Source organism: Aptenodytes forsteri, unplaced genomic scaffold (genome assembly GCF_000699145.1).
Source record: "Aptenodytes forsteri isolate BGI_AS27 unplaced genomic scaffold, ASM69914v1 Scaffold66, whole genome shotgun sequence".
In the NCBI taxonomy this organism is placed as follows: Eukaryota; Metazoa; Chordata; class Aves; order Sphenisciformes; family Spheniscidae; genus Aptenodytes; species Aptenodytes forsteri.
Genome location: NW_008795131.1, coordinates 5357498 through 5373974, shown reverse-complemented (window position 1 = coordinate 5373974; position 16477 = coordinate 5357498). Strand labels below are relative to the sequence as shown.

The 16477-nt window shown below is 38.3% G+C and overlaps 1 protein-coding gene across 1 annotated transcript in view; it reads right to left on the bottom strand.

The window, feature by feature from the left end:
- The window catches only part of NLK (nemo like kinase), a 67711-nt gene extending 51528 nt beyond the window's left edge, over nt 1-16183 (bottom strand). The window contains 2 exon segments of the mRNA XM_009278272.2: nt 15213-15432; nt 15435-16183. Of these exon segments, the coding sequence (XP_009276547.1) occupies nt 15213-15432; nt 15435-15666 (452 nt within the window). The 5' untranslated portion in view covers nt 15667-16183.
- Nucleotides 16184-16477: the final 294 nt, after the last annotated feature.

Genomic DNA, 16477 nt, shown 5'->3' with positions numbered 1-16477 from the left:
TCTTTGCTGGTCTCTATCACTGACTTTATTTTTGTTTCCTTTTCCAGGATAATACTTTCAGACTGAAGTAGAATTGAATAATAAATTCAATGTAATGACCAATAACTGAAACATTAATCAGTGATATCATCAACCATACCAAACCCTCAGAGATTAAAATATAAATGTACTTCTGGTATAAAATGAAAAATATGTTACTGCAGCTCTGTTGGCTGATGTGCAGTATATTTTCTATTGCTAAACAGAACACGTCACACATTTTTTTTACTGGCATTCAGAAATAAAGGGGAGATCACTTAGAATGGTCTTGCTCCTTTAGTCTCATCCCTCCATAATGTTTATTACATTAGCTTTATGTCTTCATTTGATCAGGGCCTGAAGGTGTGATATGCTTACTGGCCAGTAATTAAAGTCACCGGCTTAAGTTATGAAAGATGTCATAAGACAGAGTAGCAAAGTTCAAAGGTTTATTGAAAGGCCTTGTCCCCTGTTCCTCTCCAAGTGCTGATGCTGGCAGGATGGTACCCCTACACACTGCTAAAAAGTTTTATTTTTTTATATTAGTAAACATCTACAAGACTTGTCAGCAGAACAAAAAAAAAAAAACAACTAACCCTGTTAATCTCATGGTGCCAGTGCCCAGGTAAACAGGTACAAGCAGCAGGCGCTGGAGGAGACTGCACACTCAAGAAGGCAGCACAGCTTCAGTGATACTTGGCCTTTTTTCCCCCCTTTTAAAACTTACCCACAATATGTAGTCTAAGGTAACTGTTTAAAATATTACAGAATCTTCAAGGAAAGTGTGTTTCTTCCTCCCCCCCCAAAAAAACCAACCTGAATTGTTACAAACCAAACTAATTTACATCCTACACAGCAGCTGTTTTGGTTTCACAGCTTCATCCAAAGAGACACCAAAGTCAGACCTGCAGGGCTCTTGTCTAACCTGTTAGTTTCAAAGCTATATTTAGTTTTAAATGATCTCCATGAACTGACCCAAAAATCCTGATATATGTTTCTCTATTCTGAGTCAGCCAAAAGCCTTGTGATAACATAAATCACTACCATGGGTGTAATTCCAGTCTTGGGACATTCTAAAGTCAAATACAGACTCTTGGAAGAAAACACAGAATTTCAAAGAGGAATTAAATTAATGGCTCTAAAACACTTTAAACCCAAAGTTTAAACAAGAGTTCAGTATGACATAAAAACGATTACAGAAGGATTCCCTTTACTGGGTCATATGATAGGTGACAAAATCTTCTTGGGAACAACTGTGGGAGTGATGATATATACATTTAATATTCAAATTGCCAAACACCTGTCAGTTCTTAATGTTTTAGATGAGGTTTAGATGAGTAAACAGTAGCATAAAAATGATAAGGTGACATGCCCAAGACACAGATCAGAGAAGAAGCCACAAGTAGGTCAAGGCTGGTCCCAATTCTGTCAACATTCACCTACTTTTCTTCGACTGCTTCAGAAAACAATAAACAATCCAAACCTAAAGAACATAAATGCTTTTCTCCTTCAGCAGGGGCAAAAGGAAAGCTGCAATTCAGATTATGGGCTTGGGTAAGTATATCAACGCCCTGCTAGCAACAGCACAGTGGAAGACCTTAATCCTGACTTTTCAAATACAATCAATGAGCAAATATGCTCAGAAAAGCACTTTGATACCTTGAGCTATCTATAATAACTTAAAAAACAAATAAAAGGTACTTTCCACTTCATAATTAAAAACTGCTTTTAGTTAAGCAGTTAGGTAGAGCTCTTATTCACTTGAATTTCATCAGGTGACCTATGGTAAAATAGATTAAAAAAAAAATATTTTTGCCTATCAGTATTGCTTTATGACATTCTCTGTTAGAATACTTATGCATACAGACTGACAGCATGCAGGATCTGTGCTAGTTGTTCTTTAGCCATTGACACAGAAGTATTCCACAGAACGTGCACTGAGACTCTCCGTCTCAAGAAGCAGTCTGGATCTATACGGAGAAGATAAAAGTCTTGCTCTGCCAGATCATAAATGGCAACTTTTAACGGCTTTAAGATTTAAACCCGAAAAGAATTCTAGCAGGTCTTAATTTCATATTCTTTTGTTCCAGTTCATGATCTGAATATTCACTTGTGAAGCAGCACTCAACAGAAGACTAACAATTCAGGACACTGTCACATGAATGCTAGTTCAAGCACAGTGGATGGGCTGCCACGATTGTGGCTGTGAAACTGCATCCTTAACCAAACGCAGGTCCTAAATTAAAACTGAGACTTTCAAATCAGATATTTACTATACTTGTCAGCAAGGATGAGGCATATAAAAAAACCTGAAAGTGTCATGGACAGTAACAGTGAATTCATTCGGTCAATTCAAAACAGTGAAAGGAATAAGGGACGAGGAAAAGCAGAGTTTTCCCTATCTAAATTAACAGCAATTATTATGTGGGAGCTTCTCTCCCCAACAATTTGAATTTAGACACAAAAATAAGGTAGATGCTAGTCATTACTCATTCTGTTCATTTCACTTTAAGAGCTGGGTATTTTTCTTGATACAACCTTAGGCTGGTTTTGTGTTTGGGTTTTTTTTTTTCATTTACATATGCTGAACTACAAGAAAACATAAACCATTAAACTCCATTGTCCTTTAACTGCACATCATGTTAACAAGATCAGTTTCCAGAATGATGACTTAGAGGACATGTGCCCTTAACAAAACTATTGGCAGATCTTCATTTTCCAAGATGTCACTTTCAGCCCGTGTCTATTCTTGTTTGTTCTGGATATGTCCTTGCAACTGAAATAGGAATCATGACTTGAAAAATGCTAATTGAATGGAAGGCTCCTCACTTTTGTTAGAAAAACAAAAAACAGCATCTCAATTTTTCTTGTATTGTTTTGACTGTCTTCATTATTTTTTTTAAATGTGCACGAAGAGTTAAGAGCTAGTTTGCAGATGCACCTTTCTAAACTGTTAGCCACAGCTCAAGCCAGATGCAGTAACTGTTGAAGTTAAGGCACGCTTGGACGCTAAGTACTCTATACAGTCTACATTTGTAACCTTGTGCAGTATTACATTACGCATATTAATTTTATGAATATCATGTCTTTCCATGATCTATTTGATCCATGTCCCTTCAGTCAGTCAGAACAATAACAAAGAATAATTTTGCTTCATCAACATACCCACAAGCTACAAATCAACATCAAGGAGGTCTGGTCTACAGGATTTCAAAAGCACTTGGGGAGAACACAGGAGAGTCAGAAAGCACTAAGAGATTCAGAAAATTCTCTTCTTCATTTCACCTGAAAACACTAGCCTAGGAATTGGTAAAATTAAGAAAGATGGATTGCAAGCAGTCTGGGAATAACTGACACATTCTCTTCCTTCTTCTGTAAAGCTTACCTGCAAGATATTCTCCCTCCAAATAAGAGATCTGAAGTAAATGAGCCAACAAGAATTTACAGAAACATCCAAAGAAAAGTTATATTGCTATACGAGAACAGCCTTTTTAACGATGCTTTTGTTCTGCTTACTATGTAATCTCTGGGGGGGGGGAAACAGCTCTTATTTAGGGCTTTCAAATAGTTTCATATCGGTTGTCAAGGGCCTTTAAAAACGAAGGCAGAAGGAAGCCAAAAAGGTACTCTGTTAAAAGACAGAAAGACATACACTTCTATTCAGAAGTCAGCACACTGTGAGCTTCCACTCCAGACAGAAGTGCCATACATAAATGAAAAGGGTTCAAAATGGACCGTGATATAACTTTTCCTGTATTTCCTGTAATAAATCTTAAGCTATTAATCAGGAACAAAAACAGTTAAAAGAAAAATAAAATGGTTTTAAGTGAAACAAAGTCCACTGACCCAGACCACATGCCAGACTCACTCCTTCCTAATCTACAACTAGATTGGCTTTCAAGTCTCATTTGCAGAGCTCAACAAGTGCTAGCCCAGATCTTAGCAATTACTCCACATGAAGAAGATTGCTCATTTCTGAAAATTGCTGCTACCTTTATGGAATAAGTTTTGCTATTCATAGACAAATATTCTTCGACAGTTACAAGAATTTATATTAAATAAAATAATAAAACGCATTATCTGAAATTAAAACCCTATGCACACTTTCAAGAGAGAAGGGAAAGTCAGTAGCTTTTCAGAAAAAACCTAATAATGTAGATCAAAGCCAGAATAACTACTTGACCATCAGTTCAGTACCATCCTCAGTTTTATTGCTCCCATTAAGCAAAGGCTCTATTCTGACACTACATTTAGCTTACAAAATGAAGAAAACTATAAGAGCACCGCCTGGTGGTGCCAGAATAATGAAGAAAAGTATTGCCATGAAACCAGGAATAGATTTAGGATGAAAATTTGGAATAGCACCATTCCAAAATGACCAGGAAAATAAACCACCAGTTTCTCCAGTGACCAATTTTTTTCCACCTATTAAAATGTATTTGCATATGAAAGAGAATGGGGAAAAGAAAATCCTTCTCTGGAGTCCAAGGATTCCTACATTTCCCAGTATATTTTACTTTTCCACAAAATTTCCTGCAAGGGTTCTTGAACAGAAAGCTTTGAATTTATTTTTTTCAAATTACACATAAATACCTTCATACCATGTTCTAAGAAAATGAAAGAAATAACAGAAGATAATTTATCAAAGTACATATTCTACAAAATTATTCTGCTATAACCATTCTGGTGTTATATCCAACATCATAAACAGCATAAAAATTCCACTCACACACATATGCTTCCAAGCCTTTATAGAAAAACACCACATCAGGAAATTAAAGAATGATACTACTAGGACACACTGATTCTGCTACAGCCCTCATGATTAAAGCTCAAATTCTTACTAAGCACTTTTAAACACTGTACAGGGCCATGTTCCAAAGTCAGCCATAGCCATGGAAGTTATTTAATATCAAGGCTGATATAAGTCTGCCTTCATTTATCCATCACTCTCACATAACAGAAGATGATAACGCTTTAAGTATTAAAACAAAGTCCAGATTGCGCTGGTATTTTCGTGTATTGAACAGCAATGTGTTTTGGTAAAAGGCTGTATTCACCCAATGCAGTTTGTCTAGTCTCCTGTTCCCTCTTCTCCAGCGTTGTACTTGCACCATGTTGTATGCACTCACACATCACACACCTGAGTTCAGTTGAACACAACTGTCATTTCTTCCATGATTACTGAAACTCCCAGTAGGCAATTTGTAGCAAAACTATGGAACTCTGAAACCTAGAAAAATGTGCTGACAATTTCATTGATCAAGGCTCTCGGCGTACTCTACAATATATAATCAAATATTAAAAGTATCAGTACCTTAACAACTTTAATATATTACACTTTGGCCAAGTTAGGGCATTTCTGACCATAGGCGAGTTGGGGATTTCCCTAAAAGATACTCAGTTCTGTGATCTACATGCTTGAATCACAAGTATTTGCACACGTCTTACATCCACAGGCCAGTCTACAGCCTATTCATACAGCATATATGACATACTAAGGAATGCCAAATGTTTCCTAGAGCAATGACTTTGCTCTTTTCCAGGTTACTGCTACAATGCACTATGGATGGAGCTCTAGTGATTTCCACAGAGGAGCAGTATTGATTTTCTACAATTTAGCCCTCGTATCTAAACACTATTGTCTTCATTTAAACACGCTGTTGATAAGCTGCACTTCACACAAAGTACCACAGACAATACTGGAAAATAAGAAAAAGGAGTGGAAGTGATGAAAAGGACAGTCAGAACACAGTGGGGGGGGGAAAAGTAAAGAAAATATGTTACCTATGTGTTTGTTTTTTTAAAAAGCATGGCTTACTGCTACAACATCATTAATTTTCATAACCTCTCTGTATTTAGACAGCAGATAATTGCTATGGTTTGTACCACCTTTAGCTACCACTCTACTCACTACCCATCCCATCCACTACCACTCGCATTCACTTTTTCCTTGTTACTGCTTGTTACGGTCAAATACTATTATCAATAAATAAATGCATTAACGACTTAAGCCTCTATCCTTTACATACATATTTGTACTGCCTGTCATAAGCCACTTTCATTTAAGCATCTACTACCTCACTCAGGGGTCTACTTTTAGAAAATTGGATGTAATAGTTAGCTTGACTCACAATAAAGCAAAACTTACAGCATCTACTATGTGATGTATTTTCAAGTTGTAACACTGGGGCTTTGTCCATTCCGACTGCACTTAACTGTTTGTAGAACAGCTGAACACATCCACATTAGACAACCTGAAGAGCTATAAAGCTTCTTCCTGTGTTTGAAAACCAACGTGCACTATTCCAGCCCAGACAAGGTAACTGTCATCTTTGTCTTGCATCTGTCACTGATGACATTTCTCACAGTTCTGGCCCCGGCCAATGGGATATTTCACATGCAGCAGGGATTCTCCCATTTCCTCCATCCTGCATTTCCAGTTAAACCATCCACATCCCAAGTCTCTCCTCCTAGAAGCTCCCACTCTCCAGCTCCACGGGCTTCTGCTCCCATCCATCTCCAGCAGACACATCACCATACGCTGTTATTTCCATAACTGGTAACAGGGGAGGAGATCGATACAACGTCAAACTCAACGGTTTACACCAGGACTAATGAGTCTGTTTACTAGTGTAATTCACACTAAAGCCACATTACCTAAAAACATTATTTATTACTTTAAGAATTTCCCAACTCTGCAGGTAATTTAGGACAGACTCAAACTGGCATAAATCCAAGCTACAGCTTGGAAACTGAGACTATATTTTGTTTACAGAAAGCGATTATATCATTGTAAATACCTGGTACTAAGCAATAGAGAACATAGTCATTGATCACAGCCATTAAATAATCTATTACAGAAATTTAAAATGAACATCAGCTATTAAGTAAGTACCACGCATACTACACACTTGAATTTCAGAAACAAAATCCAAACATTTTCAGATAGATTACTCTTGTAATAATATTTATAACTTAATCTTTAATCAAGTGCTTACTCTTAGATTCTAAAGGTTACAGAGGAAATTGCAGTAACTGAGCCAAGCTTCTTTGTATTGAATTCTTTTGACCAGAAATAAATGGGTTTACAGTAAACCCTAGAAGCTGTTCTGAGTACAGATCCTACTTTTTACATTACTTCTCATATTCCAGAAGGATTTTAAAATCTAAGTTGTCCCTGTATCATCTTATTCTCCGTTCCAAGGACTTTCATTTTTCAACGAATTCAACAAAGTAGCCAATTCTACTCTCAGGAAATCTCCAGAGTTAGGAAATAAGCACAGAAATCAGACTAACAGAAATCTAAACACAGCAGAGGTATAACCAACAAAGGTAGAAAAAAAAAAATTTATTCTTTGTCTCAGTTGAAATTCTATTTGGACCAGTTAGAACAGTCCTATAACATATTCTTGCTACTAGCAAGTAATTAACATTGCTTCAGCATACCTTATACCAAGTACTGCATGAGAATACAAGTGTTACCAAGCAATTGTGAGCACCGGAATGGTTATAGGGGTGGCCACCACATAGTCAGCATGGAGAACCTTTGTTAGACCAAGCAGAATACAGATGTAAACCGATTAAATGTTGCAACCCAGCTGCACACTCCACCCAACTAAATTATCCCCGGATCATGCAAGAAGATTGTAGCATTCCCTATGTGCCATTTCAATCTTTCAAAAATAGAGAGGGGAAAATTTTTCACATTCTGTGTAAAAAGAGAACTCGCCTGCTCCACTGCAACTTTTCTTATTAAGAAACCAAAGGCACGCTGTGCTCAGGTAACCAAAACTTCCATATAAAAAAACCTGGGAGCTAGACCTTGGTACACAAAATCTAGTAGTAAAGCTACTGTTTAGTGTTTGCTTACAAACAACTCAGACAAACAGGACTTCAAAAGCTAACCCTCAAATACAGAACAGATGGGTCTACTTACATACAGGAGCCTACAGATATAGTTTAACCTGAAATACAGCATTATTCCCCCAAACATCTCCCTCCATCGTAAAACTCTTATTAAGCCAACTTCTCAATTCTCTTATTTTCTAACACTTAAATTACAGTTCTTTGTAGATTTTTTTAATATGCCATTTTAAAAAACATTACCAATTATATTAACAAATTATTGTTCCTTTTAATAAACACAAATTCAGTTCAAGTAAGCTCTATACAACTTCGAGCTAGCTCTTCTCATATGAAAAGCTGAATGTTACACATTCCAGACTAGAAGGCAGAACTTTCCAGAGGATTAAAGATACATGAGACCCAGATACAACCATTACAAGTCATCATAAAACACTTCAAACATATCCCAAAGGCTTCCTTCTACTTTACCTGCCCAAAGCTATTTTCACTCTCAATCCCATTGTTCCCCCAAGAAATCAAGCAGCCTAGCGACATCAAGCAGCCTCATACAACATGCACACTTGTTACTTGCCTTTATTTACTACTCTGTTTGATCATATACAACTGGTACGAATGCTTACACCTTCACCCATTTATAAACACTAAAGGCATTTGTGTTTTTGGATTAGTGAACTCGACAATTTAAACACTCTCTTAAAAAAAAGGTGAAAAAGCATGGGTGGGGGGGGGAAGAGGGGAAAAGAACATCTGAAATATGTCTTCCGAAAAATCAGTATTAGATTGTAGATCCAGTCACAAGCTGTTCCGCTTTAACATTTGTGGAATTCAAGAGGAAAGAGAAAACACTGAATGCTACCACAATCTAACTGTATTATCAGCATACAGTTGTATGTGGATACAAACAACATCAAGATTTGCAGGTACTGCAGAACAGCATGCATTTCAAGTGACCTGTGAAATGCTGACCTTGGCATAATTTACAGTGAACTAATTTACCCAAAATGGTTCTCGCCCAACTTTGAGGAAGAAAAATGTTACCCACATTCCTTCCTTCTTGCATCATCTTATAAGACAATAATGAACAATCTAGTATATTACTTAGATAGAATTTTAGAATTTCACCTAATCCCCATGGTCTAATTTAAATGCAAGGAATTACTATAACCATTTCATTTAATTCAGCACATTTGGGGAATAGTAATTTAAATGTTAACAGAAATTTTCTTTTCATGAAATTTGAAAAAAAAAACCCACCCCCCACTTAAGCATGTAAGTTTTGCAAAATTTCCCATATTAAAAAAACTGAGTAAGGTCATTATTCTACTATATTTCTTCACAAATACAGTCAGAATCCAATTTAGAAAGCAATCCTTTAAAAAATACTGACATAGCGATTAAAGATAATCACCTGCAGATCCTTAAATTGTGATGGTAAGTGTGAAACACAATACACACTCTGCTCCGTAATGTGCCCATTGCCAGTATTGCCTCTTTTGCCTTAGGCATCCTCACGGTTTCCTCCAAGAAACAACTGGATAAAAACGACTTAGCCTCTTTCTTAGGAAATCACTGCCGATCTGCATCAGACACCCCAGACAACAGAAAAACTCACTGAAGTATAACACAAAAAGCAGAAAACCAAAAAAGCCAGTATCCAGTGCAGTGCTCCTGTCTGGAATGGTTCTGTCCGGCACCCGCAGCCCGTTCGAGACAGGCTACTAGTAGTAAAGAGACTCTACCCAGCTGGACAACGAAAGGTGACACTGTTTAAAAAATGTCATCCATAAGACGTCAGGCAATTATAATGACATTTATACCACAGCTTCTAACGGAAAGTGTTTGCATACTGGAACTAGAAAGAACTAAACAGCGGTAATCTTTTCGAACTGGAAATTTCTGTTCACATTTTTCTGTTCCAGTCTATGCAGACAAACCAGATGCATCATTTGAATGGAAAAGCTTCATATTTACCTAGACAAGTGAAGATCATCAGCAATGCTGAACACAACAGTCAACACAGACAGCCAAGTCCTCCAAATACCCTGGAAGGATTTTTTTTTTTAAACTATTTCTGACCATTTTATTTATTAATTTTAAACATTTTTGTTGCCCATTACTAAAAGCAAATTTCACTACACCAAAAATCAACAGATCACTTTGTAGATGCTTTCCACTCTCAAGAAAAACCCTGAGTTATATTCTTGATTAGTACTGTTGTTGCATCTTTGCCAGCTGTAATATCAGTACTTTAAAAGGCTCTTTGGATTTATCTTGGATTTGCTTAGTTTGACTGTTTTGTAGGGATCTTCTCTCTGGATAACATTATGGGTGTGGATTACTCCTTCCAGAGCCTCTTTATCCAATTCTGGTGGATATTCTGTTCCATCTACCGGAGATATCACTTCCTGCTTACAGTTCTCCATTTATGCTCAGTCTCATTCACAATGAGAGCTCCAGGATTAACTTCAGAGTCCTTTTGTGTTTTTTTGATCAATAACAAAAAAGTCATTTTAGACTAATACAAAATGTCAGATGATCTAGTTCAAAGCAAAGCAAACAATTGTCCATCTAAAGGCTAATTAACATGAGACATTTTCCTACTGTTCAAGTACTGTCTTCCACTAACGGGTGAGTTTTGAGGGACTGGAAAAAGATCACGATACAAACAGCTTTAGCTTAGGAAAAAATCTCTCACACCAAAAGTCTTAAAGGGTTTCATCAAACAAATATTCATAATTCAGCTTTTTCTAAACTTTTCATGCTTACCAGACTGGACTTTTGCATTATTATTTGCATTAACTATGCAAAACATCACCGTGGTTCGCAGCAATATCAGACATCAGAAGGGGAACTTACCCTGCCATTATTCATACCTTTTTTGTAACATTTTTTTTCCCCTAATATACATTCTAGCAATTTTGTGCAAAACAAATTATCTATATTGCATACTTGCTCAGCATGACACGTTCCTTTAAAGTAACAGTTAGGAGATTATCGGTTTATCCTGGAAACATCTTTCCTACTGCTGTGCTTAGCATCAGTAGAGTGATAAAACCCTCTTAAAATAGTTCTAGGGTCCAGGCAACAATCAATTGTATGCAATATTCTTTCGATTTTTATTTAGCAATGACTTTAGTGATTTCAGGCCTTTGAAGGCCAGGAATGAACGGTGGATTTAGGCTAAATTATTTCTGCCTTCAAAAGTTATGGCAGCCTGTACATAATGTCCTATCTCAACATCAACAGCCAAACTACTTGGAATGTTATACTGCTGTTTGACTTTCTGAATAAAAAGTATTAGAAGCAAACACATTAAAAACCACACTGCAATTTAAAATTGTGTAAATCAGGACTTTAAAAAAAAAAAAAGAATTCATATACTTTTTTCTATTCTCATTTGTAACAGATTTCCCACAGAGATGCCTTTTAACATAGTTGTGATAATAATAAAACAGATTGCTTGATTTCACAATCTTTGATGAATAACTTTTCAAAATTAGAGACACAGGGGAGTGGATATATCCCAACAAACAAGACATTTTCATAAAATTTCAGCAGCAGTGTTAACAGCTTGAACCAGCAACAAAAGTAATTATTTCCTCTCTACCTCCACAGAAGTTGCAGTTCCTCTTCACTGGTCTAGGAATCCGGCATGAAAACAGCATGAGTGCCTCTTGCAGAGGTCTTAAGGCTTTACCCCTCACTCCAAAACCTAGGAGCCTTGGCAGGTTCAATGCATTTTCATAAAATTTCAGCAGCAGTGTTAACAGCTTGAACCAGCAACAAAAGTAATTATTTCCTCTCTACCTCCACAGAAGTTGCAGTTCCTCTTCACTGGTCTAGGAATCCGGCATGAAAACAGCATGAGTGCCTCTTGCAGAGGTCTTAAGGCTTTACCCCTCACTCCAAAACCTAGGAGCCTTGGCAGGTTCAATGGTTATTTATTATTATTATTATTTATTATTATTATTATTAAGAATCCCACCAGTAGCATGTTTATTATTATTATTATTATTATTATTAAGAATCCCACCAGATGGCAGTAGCATGTCTCCCCAGCAAAACGGGGAGCACTTCTGCAAAGGACAGCTCCTTATTCTTAGAATATACACAGAACTTCTAAAAATCAGATAGACAATTTGAAACATGGGGCACAAACAGAGTTTGTCGCTGAAACAAAAATCCGGATTTTTTTCAACACTTTGAGAATGTGTTAACAGTGAATACTTAAAGAGCAAATTGCTCTGTTTTCAGCAAATTGGGTACGCAACTTGGTTCGTGGCAATTTGCCAAACTAGAGCGCAGTTAAGCAAATCTGCAGAACCAGGGGGAAGGTACTTACACATCTTTTCCTGCTTCAGCAACTTCCCCCCCCACCCCGCTTTTGTCACAGTTCAGAAACACCAAGCTTTGGTATTGCATTAATATGCACATCTTTATGTTAAAGCACAATGAAAACGGATAAATATAGCAATTTAATGCCGATTGTTCGAGAGATTCTTTTCTACTTTGCCAGCTTGGGTTCAGTTCACTTTAAAATCTACATGTAGTCAAAGGACGTGCCGTGCCAAGGACAGTTGATTTCAAACGTAATGGGGACTAGATGAGCAAGGATACAGTTTGTGTATACAAATACTAGCGGCAGCAACACAAGTGTGCATGAGTTAATAATGAAAATGCTGAAGCACAATGCTTTGGCTCTTCATGAGTGAAAAACTTCAGCAGCACATTAGCTACCCCAAAACATCATAAAGTACCAGACAAATGAACTAATGACAAATGCTAATTCGACTGCCAAGTCAAAATCTCTCTCGGTAAGCTAATGGGAAACTCAATACCACACGATACCGATTACTTATTTGATGAGCTAAACTTAACTGCAGGGTAAGTTGTGTCTTTCTAGACAATGCAATGACACATCTGAGTAGCAAGATGAAAGACTACTACTTCAAATACTCAAACTGTCTGCAGAATAACATCCATTTCCCTCAGAACTACAGATACGAACTTTTCAGTTATCTATCAGTGCCAATACATGCTCAGAAACAGATAAGCAACAGAATCCTTATTCAAGATTAGCTTAGGCCTTATGTTACTGAAAATTCTGTGTTACGCTTGTACCGAAGTATACATTTTTCACGTCTAAGTCAACTTAAACTATAAACATCCAAATCAATGTTTATGTTCAGTTGCATTCTCTCACATGGCTAAAATTAAATTACACAGGCATTCCTTCACGTTTTGAATGAAATCTAAAATTCAGTTTAATTATTGCTTACAGGCTCTTAAATTCAGTCTGCATTCACTTGAGAAGTTAATATGAAATGCCAAGACCCTTAACAGTGACCACCGAATTCAAATACATGTGAGCAAAGAGGAACTGAATTTCAGCCAATTACATTCTCAGTCTGCGTAGCCTTACAGCTTTACCAAAGGAAACCTGACCTCCAAGCTTCTGCTTTTATTTTATTCAACAACCTCCCTCCTCTTTTTTTTTTTTTTTTTTTTTAAGCTGTTTTTATCTTGAAGTAAAAGCTGTAGTTAGAACTTTGCAAGCATAGTCCCACTAGTGGCAATTCCTGCTTGCGTGGACGCAGTTGCACGGCCAGGGGTCTTGGGATGGGTGGACACTTTTGGCACCATTCTACCCGACGTCAGTCAAGAGCAGACCCTTCTTCTTTCTACACTTCTTTTTTTCCCTCAGCATTCTTAATGATGTTATATTTAAATATGCAAGCTTGACCTTTTATTCTACTGAATATTATGAAAGCAGATCTGTCTGTGCACCTTATTTTTTGGCAAATAAAACTGAGAAAATAAAGACCTAGGAAATATATACAGGTAAACAAAATGCTTGTAGAAACGATAACAAGGTCTGATCTTAGATAACAATCTAAATTTAAGCAAGCCGGTAACAATTAAGTTAAAAAAACTCCACACTTTATCAGAAAAAAATATATGAACAGATGGAAATAATCTTTAGATGATTTTTTACAGCAGATTTCTTGTCAGTTTTCATTCTTGGATATCGACTTTTTTATACTGTACCATGGCAAGATCACAGCAGTGCTAACTGTACAACAGCACCCTTCTGACTTTGAAAACTTCAGCATTTAAATTAACTCCCTAGGCCTTCTGAATTAAGGGACACAAGATCAACTGTAACATTAACCTACACCTAGTTCGAGCAGCATGCTCAGCCTTCTTAGAAAACACGATTTTATTACAAACACTGGTCTGGTTATGAGTGACCAACTTTTAAGGGCTGGGACAAAGGAGTAACGTGTCTTGCTCTTCTGAGGCCTGTCCTGCAAAGCACTTTGCCACCATATGCCGGTGCAGACTACAACCCCAGTCACACACTACTTCTATCTCAGTAAAATTAAAGCACGGACAGTACCTAAAGCAAAATTCCTTAAGCACCACAGAACGCCTTGCCGACTGAATGCTGTGGAAAGTTCTGCAGGGAGACGACGCAGTCGCACACTTCAAACTTTGTGTTTGTGACACAGGAAGTGTGCTGCAACACGCCTGCTCTCAAAAACACCACCGAGGCACCCTTCGTGTTTCTAAAGAACATTTCAGAATACGGCAAACTGACAACCATTTACTAAAAAAAAAAAAAACCCAAAAAAATATCATGCCAGCTTTGCTTCAGTGATCCTGAAGGGCAATAATTACATACATTATATTAAGGTGGTCACAAAATATATTAGAAGAGATTACGCTCCACTGACAGAATCCTCTGAAATAGCGGCTGGGGGAATAAAAGGACTGTAGGCAGTACTACAGTAAGACAGAAAATCCCATTTACATTTATGAGAGGAGAGCAAAGTTCAGATATTCTGTTTCAGGTAGCATATAGCATACTACCGCAGGTCAAACAGTCTCCTAGACAAAGATCTTGACAGGTGACTGAAGAAGGAAGACATTTTCATACGCTTTTAATTTCTAACTCTTAAGTCAGGTCAAAACATATATTCTAATGCTCATTTGTTAACCTGAAACTTTAGGAAGCACAGCCTAGCTACACAACATACATATTCTAATAAAATGCGTAGAAGGTATATAAACATGTTGCATTTGTCTCAGAAGAGACTGATGATGTGGCCTGTTAGTCAGAGGTTGCTCTTCACCATTCTAAACCTCGTTCTGCCGACAAAGACAAGTGAAGCCAACTTTCTAAGAACAGAGAAGAACCAGTAAAAAAATGCGTAGTAAGCAGCTTTCTTGTATTCTGATTCAAATGACAAAAACAAGAATGAATTATGATCTGGTAAAAAATGAAAAGGAAAAAATCGGTTCAGTTTTTTTTCTTTACTCACCAGACAACACCAAAGGCTCCATATCCAATAGGTCTGTCCGGCTCAATATCCAGTTGCTGTTGTGGATGTTGTGAGTGCTGATGATGGTGCGCTTTAACTGCAGCAGCTGCTGCAGCTTGTACCTGAGCTGGGGCTGCTGCAGCTGGTCCAGGGGCCTGACCCGGTGCCGGTGATGGGAAATATGGCTGCTGCTGCCCTGGGTTTAACATTGCCGCGGCGCCGCAGCTGCTGCGGCCGCAGCTGCCGAAGAGGCATGCTGCTGTACGGGATGTACCGCAGCTGCAGAGCCTGGATGCAAGTGATGTTGAGGGTGGTGGTGGTGATGGAGGTGAGGAGGAGGGAGGTGAGGAAGGTGGTGGTGATGGTGGTGGTGGTGACCTGCTGCTGCTGCAGACGTACCTCCATTGTAAGCCGCCATCATTTTTGCGTTGGCTGTTGTGCCACAAAGAGACATTCAAAAAAATGCCCTTTGATTGGATAACAACTGGGTCAAGCTGTCATTTGGCCATAAAAATGAAATCTGCTACACTTTAAAAGAAGTTGGGTTTCATCATACACGGCCCACCTTTAAAAACATTGAGCTCAACTGGCCTTATCTCTTCACGAAGCCAGACAATTTGGAGAATCTCTTCATGTGTGCGTGAGCCAGAGTGCGCGAACCCTCTTCCCCCAAGAGTCCAGCTGTGGTTGGCTACTGAAACTCCATCCTTGGGCAACTGGGTCGGGTTTTGTTTGGTTTTTTCCTTCACTTTTTTTTTTTTGTTGTTGTTGTAATAAAAAAGAAATACAGTGATCAATCCCCCTTCCCTCCAGAAGGAGGATTTGGAGTCTCTCCCCCGGAATACCCTGAGAGGACTGACAAGCCTACCCCTTCCATTCCCACATCCTCTCCATTTATCTCCTGGAAACCTCCCTGAGCGCCCAGGCACCTCCTACATAGCTCCCTCCTTTCAGACACCTGCTCCCTCAAATACAGCAAAAAAAAAAAACTTGGGAGTTTGCAACTTTTCCTTGAAGGCCTGAAACACACACAAGCACCCAGAAAAGGGGAAGAGGGACGGAAGGCGTGAGGGGAGGAGGGCGAGGGCGAGGAGGGGGAGGGCGAAAGGGGGCGAAAAGAGGGTAAAAACAGACGGAGGAAGGGAAGGGGACGGGGCAGAAAAGAAAACAAGGGAGGAACGAGAGGGAGAAGGGGCGAGGGGAAAAATGGGAGCGGGGAAAGTGACAAATGAATGACAGGGAAGAGCGCGGGGCCGGGGGATAAA